This window comes from Glycine soja, chromosome 16, assembly GCF_004193775.1.
Source record: "Glycine soja cultivar W05 chromosome 16, ASM419377v2, whole genome shotgun sequence".
NCBI lineage: Eukaryota > Viridiplantae > Streptophyta > Magnoliopsida > Fabales > Fabaceae > Glycine > Glycine soja.
The window spans coordinates 25,143,447-25,154,992 of record NC_041017.1 but is presented as its reverse complement, the minus strand read 5'-3'; the positions used below and the strand labels follow the sequence as shown (position 1 = coordinate 25,154,992).

General features: G+C 34.8%; 1 protein-coding gene across 1 annotated transcript; it reads right to left on the bottom strand.

Moving 5' to 3' along the window:
* Positions 1-4,006, bottom strand: LOC114390548 (3-hydroxy-3-methylglutaryl-coenzyme A reductase 3-like). The gene is made up of 4 exons (XM_028351301.1): positions 2,712-4,006; positions 1,703-1,884; positions 1,259-1,605; positions 1-731 (listed from the first exon to the last, which is right to left on the bottom strand). Exons 1-4 carry the CDS (start codon positions 3,701-3,703, stop codon positions 489-491), a joined length of 1,764 nt encoding a protein of 587 aa, XP_028207102.1. The 5' UTR covers positions 3,704-4,006; the 3' UTR covers positions 1-488.
* Positions 4,007-11,546: the final 7,540 nt, after the last annotated feature.

Here is an 11,546-nt window from a genome sequence, read left to right as displayed (position 1 = left end):
TATGCTGAGCAACCAGAAACTATTATTAACAACTCTACATCCCAATGGGAGACATCTCTTGCTACAATTACAAATTAACAAGATGGAGATTACAACACATAAAAATACAACACGCCAAAATACCACATCACTGAAGCAGTAAGCCTTAAACAAGAGGATAACACAACACACAAACTGATTTTCCCTTTTTTGGAAAACAAAGAGAACTCTAATCCCAAAAGTGAGGCTCCTGTTTACCTCCACCCTCTAATTCAAGTCCCTCTGTACAATCTCCATAACAGAAAATGCCTCATGCGAAGCCAATATTCAATGAATGCCAACCAACCAACCACATGCTTCTGGGGAGCTGGATTTGCTCATGGAAGATGCCAATCATCACTTTATTTTACCCCCTCCCACCATCAATACCAATTTTTTTAGTTATTTTTGTCGTTATCTGATGATTCGCTTATTAGTCTCTAACACAAGTTAATTGTACTTTGGCCAGCTCATTGGACAATTGTAGATATATCCCTGCTAGATCTGTTGTATTTCATGTGGCTCTTAACAAGTTGTCCAGCTGCAATTGCAGACATGAGTGATAGTTCCCCAGCTAGGACTGAACCGGCTACAATGGTGGCCAGTAGCCTAGAATTTGCACCGGGAGATTCTTTATTGGCACCCTTGACACCAAGTAAATTAAGACATGCTGACTGAGATGCGAGTTGTGTGCCGCCTCCAACAGTACCAACCTGAGAACCACAAGGAGGATGTTATCATTATCCTGAAGCTAGTTATGCTTATGGGTGCAATTGAAAAAAAGGAAGGAATTAAAGTAAGAATAAAACAGGTTTAGTTGAATTCATTCACAAAGAACATGGTGATAAGTATGCCATGTACAATACTCACTGCAAGAAATAACTTCCACTATCTAAGGTGAGAAAAACAGAATGCAGACATAGAACAATGACAATGAAAAAAACAATTTTGAGCTAAAACCAATTTCACATAAATATTGAGGGCACTGAATCTTAGATTTTGATGATATTTTCTTCTAGGAGTTAAATGCAAGGTCCAGAGATAGGCAAAGGACCAACCCACCAGCCCACTACCTTGATCATGTGTCAATACAACCGTGCAAGGCATGCTTATATGTGTAATGGGGGACCACCACTTGCACTTGCATCTACTAATTCAGACGAATATCCACTTCATAAAATATGAACTATACTCTACCTAAAAAGGACAACACCATTTAAGATCAGAGAAACAGTGGTACCTCAATGGAGGGCATGGTCACCGAAACGTGAAGGTCCTTGCCATCATTGATAGCTTCCATCATGGTGATGCAGTGAGAACTCTCCACATTCTGGGCAGGATCCTGACCAGTGGCAATGTAGATAGCAGACACAATATTGCTAGCATGAGCATTGAACCCACCAAGAGCACCAGCCATGGCTGAGCCCGTAAGGTTTTTGAGCATATTAAGTTCGACCAGGGCCTCCACACTGGTTTTCAACACCTTCTTCACAACATCCTCCTTAATTATGGCCTCACACACCACAGACTTGCCACGCCCTTCAATCCAATTCACGGCTGCGGCTTTCTTGTCCGAACAGAAATTGCCTGATACAGAACAAAGGGTATGTGACAATTTCAGCAACTGCTTTCAACCATGGCAAAAAACAATGTAGCAAAAACACATATAGAGGGCCATGTTTACCAGAGATTCCAATAACATCCATATCAGGGAAGTCATCCTGAAGAAAATCAAGAACATTTTGAACACCTTTTGACACCATGTTCATCCCCATGGCATCACCAGTGCTGCATCGGAATCTCATGTACAGATTCTTGCCCGCAATAGCACACTGAATGTTCTGCAACCTGGCAAATCTGCTTGACCTGCGCATGTCCATTAAACGATAGCACATTAAGAAACCATATTAATTATGACTAGCAATAATTCTCAAAAACACAAAGCCATAACATTTCCACACATGTAATTACAAGAAATCCTACAATCAACAAAAAATAAAAAATAAAAATGTAGCATATTCCTGTCAAAATCATCAAGACACGGCTAAAATTCATAGTGTGTTTGACAACCCGTTGATTTGCACTCAACGTGGCTTCTAGAAATAACAAATAGTTGCTTTTATGTTGATTTCACTGTGATTTTACAGTGAACGTGGATTCTCAATTTGTTACCAAACACTCACTCAACCAACTTTAAACCAACACAGCTTGCCCATAAAACATTTTCAGTCAAATTGCAAAAAAAAAAAAAAAAACGTAAAAAGTAAAAAAAAAAAAAAAAAACAAATAACATTCCATCACTTACTATCATTTCCTAATCTTCACACTACATAGTGAAACCTCGATAACAAAACTCGTAACAAAAAAGGTTTCTCACGAAAGTTGAAAGGCCTAAGATTTTAAGACTAATATCCCTTTACTTACTATTTTCTTTCCCTAAAACATGGTTTCGGAAACTTCCTCAACCACATCGCAATCATTGGTGGTCATATTCATTATTCACACCAGAGCTATTAGCCCGTGGTTTTGGCAATACCGACGTAAAACATCGCAATCGCAACTTAACTCTCTTAAAAAAAGAAACGTTTTGAAAGAAACTTGAAAAAGAAATTAAAAAAAGCGCGTTAAAAAAAAAAACTGTCCTTCCACCAAACTAAAAAGCGTTGGAGAAACAGAGAAGAAGAGAACAATACTTATTGAAAACGACAGCAAGCGAATCGAAGTTGAGAGGATCCTCCAAGAAGAACTTCAACTGCGCGGCGCGCTGAGCGGAGGGTAACCGAACAACGGGTGCTCTGGTCATGCCATCTCTGAGCAACACCGAGGATGCCCCACCGGAGACGTGGATAGCTTTGCACCCTCTGTTGGTGCTCGCAACGAGACACCCTTCAGTGGTGGCCATGGGCACGGTGTACTCCTTCCCGTCCAACAACAGTGGTCCCGCTACTCCCACGGGGATCTGCACGAACCCTATCGGCATCTCACAGCACTGCCCCAATATTGAGTCGTAGTTGAAACCTTCCAGGGGTAAACCTGACAGGGATCGGGAAGTCAGCCTCTGCACCACCTCATGCCTGATGGCCGTGGCCCGGCGTGTGTCGCCGAGCCGCGACTCGAGTGAGTAGGATGGAATGGAGCCCGACACTACGGCTTGTACGATCTCCTCGTCCTCATCCGAGAACGAGGAGATGGGGACTGGGCTGTCCACTTGTGGTTCCTTCGTCACGCTGTGGATGGCCTTGGGTGATAGAGGGAATTGGTTTTGAATTTTGTTGGGGAGCAGGCAGGAGGAGTCCGCCAGCGCCGCGGGGCATGGGCCCAGGGCGCGGGAGTCCTCCTTGAGGATGATCTCGTCGTCGGATAGCTCGTCGAGGGAGGCGCGGGAGGCAACGCCGAAGAAGCCGAGGAGGTAGACGGCGGAGGCGACGAGGGAGACTATGGCGGCGGTCTCGGCGGGGCTGACGGCGTGGAGGGGAGTGGCGGTGCGGATCTTCTCGCGCCAGCGGTGGAGGAGGAAGTACGCGACGGAGAAGAACACCCCGAAGAAGAGGGCGTTGGTGAGGTAGAGAGGCAGAAGCGCCTGCGATTGCGATTTCGAATCGGTGGTGGTGGTGGTGGTGGTCTTCAGCTTCTGGGTTTCTCGGTGTTCGCCGGAAGAAGGAATGGGTCTTCGGTGAACGTCCATTTTCCGATGAGAACTGAATCTACGAAATGCAGATGCAGAAAACGAGGGAAAATGGAGAACCCAGAAGCTGGAGGGAGAGATTAGGAGGTTCGAAGGAAAATGAGAAGAGAAGAAAAGCAGAGGGAGGGAGGGAGCTAGAAATGGGAGTTGAGATCCGTTGGAATTGGAGTTGAAAGGAAGAGCTTGAAATTAGAAGGTTTTTTATAGAAAAAGAGATAGAGGTTGCCGCGCAGCACCGTTGCCCACGCGGAGAGCGTGCAACCCTTGTTTATCGCACTTATTTGCTTTTTTATTCTCCGCGCGATTTGGTAGAGTACTTTATCAAACACATGTGATGATTTCGTTACTCCACCATTTTATTAATGTTTATTATTATTTTATTTCTTTTTTATTATATTTTTCTGTTATTTATTGCTGACCTTTTTTTCCCGAAATTTATCAAACACATGTGATGATATTGTTACTCCACACATTTTATTAATATTTATTATTATTTTATTTCTTTTTTATTATATTTTTCTATTATTTATTACTGACTTTTTTTCCTATTCATAAAATTTAAATATAAAATAATATTTATTTCTTTTTATAAAATTCAATATATAATATTTCCTGAGTTAATTATTTTTTGTTGTGTTTAAAAATTCGATTCAATCCGGTCCAATCAGTCCATTCGGAATCTCATGACATAACCAAATCGATTTGATTAGACTCCATCAACCATGTATAAACCCAACTATCCCCTCGATTTTGGAAATCCAGGTTTTTTGCTTAAATAAAATTCAAAATGACATCATTTTAATCAATCCTAAAAGAAAAAAACTTCAAAATGACGTCATTTTGTCAAATAATACACTCTTTACGCTCATATTCAGTTGAGAAGGGTCGAGAGCCTTCTTTTCATCTTCATGGCCACCAGTCCACCACGCTCTTCTTTTCTCTTCGGCCGCACCGCTCGGCCCCGCCACCGCACTGCATCGCCACTCAAATCCAAGAACCACAGGTACTCACTCTTTATATCCTGTTTTTTTTTCCTTTTCTCGGTGTGTGTCTTCTACTTCTTACACTTAACACATTTTCTTTTTTTTCTCTAAATCAAACGTGCCCTTGGCTTATCTTCTTCTTGCTCTCTTTTATCAATGGTCATTTTTTTAGCCAACCGTGTTGAATGCTGATTCGTTCTTGCAGAATCTTGCTCGACATTGGGGTAAGTTTTACTAGTGCTATTTAAATCGAAAGATAAAGTTGATAGTGTTGAAATTTTATATTTCAATAATTAATTAATGTGGGCTAATATTATAAGACAATTATATTAGCTATTTATTATTGGTGGGTTTTATTTTATGTGATCAAATTAAGTGAGTCCGTTAGACAACCAAATCAAATGATATGGACTTAAATGAGCAAATGTCAGTGTTGACCCATTGGAAGATAATGAGAACCCTATTAGGTTAACACACTAGAAGAAGACTATGGTCTCCAATATATCAAACTATCACATATAGTTTCTCTTCTCTCCATCTGAAGAGTTACAAAGGTCCTATTAAGGAATAAAAAAGATTTTGATTGAGGAAGAACCATGAAGCCACTGGTTACCTACAGATTCAGATTCAGTTGCGTTTGTTGATCAATCATTATGGATCCAGGTATTTCTAAAACTCTTCCTGATAATCTAATGTAATGTGTTCTTGGTGGTTATTGATATTTTATAAGAATCCCCTAAAGAATAATCCAACAAGTGGTATCAGAGCATGTTTATTACTGTTAGATTATTAGGAAAGTTTTTTTTTTTTGCAATAAACTGATTTAAAGGAATTGGGTTGTTTTTTTTGTTTCGTCAATAATAATAATAATAATAATGTTGCTTTGAAGTTTCTCCGGTCTCCAAGGTGCATTACACAAACATCACAAACATAAATCAGTACTAAGAAAATATTTTTATGAATAATCTTATTATTTTTTTATTCATACAAAATCCTTTAAAGATTTCTTTTAGGAATTTATACATGATTTTTTTAAATTCCTTTCATAAATTTGTGATAACATTATTTACGGATGCAATATTTACTTCGAGTAGTTTAAGTATAAATCACTGATAGCATTAAATATAATTTAAGCATATGATATTTACTTGTCGTGATTAATGTTTTATATTTTTTGCTATCATGATTGAGTGTAAATTTAGCAGTAACAAATCCTTCTCATTTATTTGTATGTCTAGTATTTTTTTTAATTAAATTGATTGACACGATATATTGCAAAAGTAATCCCTATTGTGAAAATTGATTTAATTAAAATTGCATAGATTTTGTATGAAATTATTTATGCGAATTGTGTTCGGCTAAAAAAAAGACGCAATTTGGCCAAATAATATTTTGTACCTGTGATGATAAATGTGTGACAATTATAAAAGTATTTTCATGTGAATAATAGTTTGTCCAGAGAAAGGCTATTATTTGACATAATTTATTGTCCATATTTGATCATTGAATTAAGAGTACCAATTACAAATTAATTTCTCTAGGAATTAATGTTGTGCTAGTGCAAAATATTTGCATGTTTTGTTATATATATTCTTTTATAACTAAATTATATGTGAAAGTTGTGTAATTTTAAGACCTTCCATTTATTACATTAAATTATCTTGTATTTTTTGATTAAATTGATTGAAAGAACATGCTATCAAAGTAACATATGTTGCGTAGGTTGATTTGATTGAATTTACATAGATGTCGCATGAACTTATTCATACGAATTGTGCTCGGGCCAAAGGAAGACACAATTTGATAGAATAATTACATGCTTGTGATGGTAAACATGTGACGATTATAAAATAGTGTGATTTTTCATGTGAATAATGAAATGTTCAAAGACAATCATTATTTGACTAAAATAATCATCATATAAGTTTTCCATATGAGCAATGGAGTGTCCAAAGACAACCTTTGTTTGAGAAGACTTATCATCAATGTTTGATCAATGTGTTGAGAGTACCACTTGCAGTTAGTCTTTTTCAATCCAAAGATTGAGGATTAATGGTGCGCTAGGTATCTTGTTTGGGTCCTGAAATTTACCATAATGATTATTTGTGCATTGTATGTTTATTGTTCTCTTCTTTAATTGTTTTTGTTGTTACTACTATGGTTTAAATTACTCATATTATTTAAATCCCAAAGTTGCATGTATAAAATTTAGAGTTTGAGGGGAGTCAGTTGAGAGTTTAAGATATTACAATTTTTTTTAGAGAAGAAATAAGAAAACAATATAAGAAATTTCCTTTTTGATTTTGTAGGATGAAGCATATAAAAAAAAGAGTCATATTTACACTATTTAGTGTGTGAAAATCGTAAACTTCTCTTTTTTGTTTGTTTTAATATTAATTTAGTTTTGTACCGAAGGACGTTAGTGGATAAATTTTGGTTTTACTACTCACAAAAGCATGTCTATATGATGCTACCTATGGAGATATCCGCCAAGTGATAATAAAAGATTCTTCTATATGGGCGACGACATAAAGTTATAGTTAAAGATATGAGAACTTTTATGTTGCTTTAAAAGACTCAATTTCATTTGAATTTGGTTGAGACATATATTGAGTTATTTTTCAAACCAAATTTTATTTCTAATTTGGACAAATATAGTTATTTTTGTTCAATTAGAAATAATAAAGTTAGTCTCTCGTGTGATTCAAATGTTGCAAGTTATGAGTTCTTTTATGGATATTTGAGTGTTCCTATTGCAAACATTTTTTGGGTGGTATAAAACTTAAAATTAAATGAGAATTTCATTACTTTATAACATAAGAGCTTAAGTCATATCTCTTAATAGATAATTTGGATGTTTGTGTGTATACGAAATTTTGGATCCTTTATATCGGTTGAACCTTATAGTCTATATTGAGAATATAAAGGAAAAATAAACAAACAAAATGGAATTCAGGTGCTGAAAGAAATAAGGATGTCTTAGAACTAATACATACATATATTTATGTTTTATTCCTTATGGATTCATTGAATGAACAAATGTATTTTATTATGTTCATAGATGATTTCTCTTTATTTAAATTATGAGAAATTTTGGCCTCTAGACATTCATTCTTTCAAAGATGAAGTTGAACTTCAACTAAGAACAAGAAAGAAAATTAAGGTTGTCAGATGTGACAGTGGAGAATACTATGGTATATATGATATAAGGTACAACGTTTGGAACTCCCCATGTGTGTTTCTTCAATAATTGTGAAATTTTTTTACAACATGCAATGTTAGGCGAACCTAACATGAACAAAGTTGCAGAACGATGAAACCAGACCTGTACAGATATGGTAAGAAGTTTAATTCTTCTATACCAAAGTTGCTTTAAGGAAAGACATTAAAGAATGTAATTTATATCCTTTTAGGGTACCAATTAAAGTAGTCACTATCCTATAGATATGAGTCGGGGAAATTCCAACATTAGGCATATACACTTTTAGGGATGTTCAGTTGAAGCAATGTCTTATAGGCTGCATGAAGGTAAGTTGGACTTAAAGATAATTATTTATAATTTTGTTTTTTTTACATTTAAAGCTCTCGCATGTATAAGTTTTACAATCCCACTTTAAGTTCATGTTTGACACATGCAAGATTCCTTGAGGACATTAAGTTTGGAGGGGAAGGAAACACAAGGAATGTTGTCTTTAAAGAATAATCTGTTATTGGCAATAGATAAGTCTTTGTACTTATCATTGTTTAAGAAATGGATATGGTAATTAAATATTGATGTCACTCATAACATTATTAAAATACAAGACAACACTAAGATTTCCTCTCAAGCACCACCTAAAGTTCAAACTCAATAACCTTAAGAAGTGTCATTAAGAAGATCCACTAGAGAAAGGAAAAATGTAATTTGATATGATTATATCATATTTCTTTAAGAACATGAATATGACATTAGGTTGACTGATAAGATCTAATTGACCTTAGTCAAGTCATGTTGTGTTCTAACTCTTAAGTGGATTGATGTCATAAATGATGTAATAAAATCGATGGTTGAACATGACATTTGGGATATCGTCAAATTGCTTGAAAGTGTGAAACTCATAAGTTGTAGATAAATATAGTTGAAAGGGATTCAATGGGTAATTTTGAGATATATAAAGATTGTCTTGTCGCCAAAAGTTTTATAAGAAGAAAGATATGGATCACAAAGAAACTTTCTCTCTGATTTCTTAGAGAGACTTTCTTAGGACTACAATAACATTGTAGATCATTTTGATAATTGTTTTGCATAGATGGATGTAAAGATTATGTTTCTAAATGGAAACATTGATGAAACAATTTATACGGTATAACCAGAAAACCTTATTTAAGATGATCCAAAGTCTATGGTATGCAAACTAAAGAAATCCATTTATGCTTCTAAACAAGTCTCTCGTCTATGGTATTACAAAATTCATCAAGATTGTCTCTTATGGTGTTGAGGTAAATTTGGTTGACGATTATGTGTGAAAAAAGTTTAGTGGGAGTAAATTTATTATTTTGGTATTGTATGTTGATGGCATCATACTATCATCATACAACTTATTTTTGCAAAGCAGATATATTACAATTTATCATGTATGCTTACGTTTATTTTTTTATTGTCCTGAAATAATTTTTTTGTGGGAGTCCTTAGGTGATATATGAGTAATCTTTGTATGCAACACTAGAAAGTATTAAAGTGCATTATGCTTTAATTGAAGAGAAAAAGAAACTACATGTTTTCATATTGAAAGTCTAGAAGTTTAGAGATCATTGGGTATTCTAACTTCGATCTTTTCAGAATGTCTTAATAGCAATCACTTCACATAAGGATCCACATTTAACCATGTTGGTGGAGTTAATATTTTGCTATGATACATCATACTAGAATTTATGATTGCTAAATTATTATAACTGGCTTGCTTGTTGTCGCCAACATTAAGTAGCCATCGGGTGTTTATTGGGACAATATCTTAGCGGTCTTATTAAGCATTCAACTAAGTAAAAGTTTGTTGACATAAAATATTTGGTTGTTAAATAAAGAATCCATAAAATATATATTTGTATAGAACATATAAGGACTCATTTCATGCTAGCTGATCCACTTACTAGAGGTATGACACTTAAAGTTTTCATGAGGACGATGCTCATATGGGTGTAATTCCTTATAGTACCTTAGTTGAATGGGAGTCTTATGTTCTATATCTTATGGTTTATAAATATTTTGTTGTTGGGATTTTCTGCATAAATAAAGTTGAAGTTAATCATTTCATTATAAGCTTGTTTTGTTTGCAATATTTATGTTGTGTTTGGATTGATCTCTATAAAGAATAAAGTTTGGACCAATTGGAAATAGGCATGACTGAGATCACTTTGTATGTAATTTTCATGTTACTTATCCATATTGACATATGTTATTGAGTGTACTGATGTGCTAGTCATTGGGGTCTATTTACATTTGTTGTAGTGACAAAGACACAATGATTCCATTATTGATGCATGAGATGGACCAGGTTGTTATGGTGGAAGTCTAAAGGTAAATAACATACAGATATGCGCTTAAGGATTTTTGATAAAATTGTTACAATATGTAGCCCAAGTGGGAGATTGTTGGAATTTTCTATTCCAATAATTAATGTGGGCTAATATTATAAGATAATTATATTAGCTATTTATCATTAGTGAGTTTTATTTTATGTGATCAAATTAAGTGAGCCCGTTAGACAACCAAATCAAATTATATGGACTTAAATGAGCAAATCTCAGTGTTGACCCATTAGGGGATAATGAGAACCCTATCATGTTAACAGACTATAAGAAGACTATGATCCCTAATATACCGAGCCGTCACATATTGTTTCTCTTCTCCCCATTTGAAGAGTTAAGAAGGTCTTATTAAGGGATAAAGAGGTTCCGGTTGAGGAAGAACCATGAAGCCATCGATTACCTACAGATTCAGATTCCGCTGTGTTTGTTGATCAATTATTATGGATCCAGGTATTTCTAAAAATCTTCCTGATAATCTAACGTAATGTGTTCTTGGTGGTTATTGGTATTTTATAATGATCCCCTAAAGAGTAATCCAATAGATAGTTCCATATGTATCAATTTGCCTTTTTTTTTATTGTCTTTGGGTCTTTATTACTGTCTATGGGTCTTTACTAGTGCTATTTTAACCAAAAGACAAAGTTCCAAAAACACAATCCATCTGAGGAATGAAAACAAAAATAACAAAAAGGTACTTAAAGACTAGTTGGTTAGCCCATAACAAGAAGTACGTACTAGGCCAATTGATCTCCCTTTTAAAGTTGCATTGAAGAATAAATAATCCTAATATAATTTTATCATGAACAATAGCACTTACATTGGTGTTTTTTGCAGATAATACTAAAAAAATATGTCACCTTTTGGCACTTCAAAGTTTGGGCAAATTAAAAATATTTAGAGCAAATTTAACAGGTGAAAAAGATTTGAATGTAGAGTGGTTTTCTTTCAACTTTGAAGTGTGAAAACGTTATGATCCGTTTAGTTCATGCTCTGGTTTTATAATCTTAGCTTTTATTGGATGTAGTTTTCCACTCCTTTGGGTTTTACTGATTGAATTTTAGTATTGAATGCATTTTGTATTTTCAAGACATTAAATGCATTTATTTATTTCATTTCATACAATACTTTCTTGAGAAATTTTGTATCTATTCTTGTTGGAATTTCTTTGAATACCATATATGATGATATGATCACAAACTAATTAAGTCTGTCTTTTTAAAATTTTAGTTATTTTTAATTTCTTTGATTGTTAATGTTTGCAATTAGACTTGAAGATGCCATCTCCTGAAACCCCC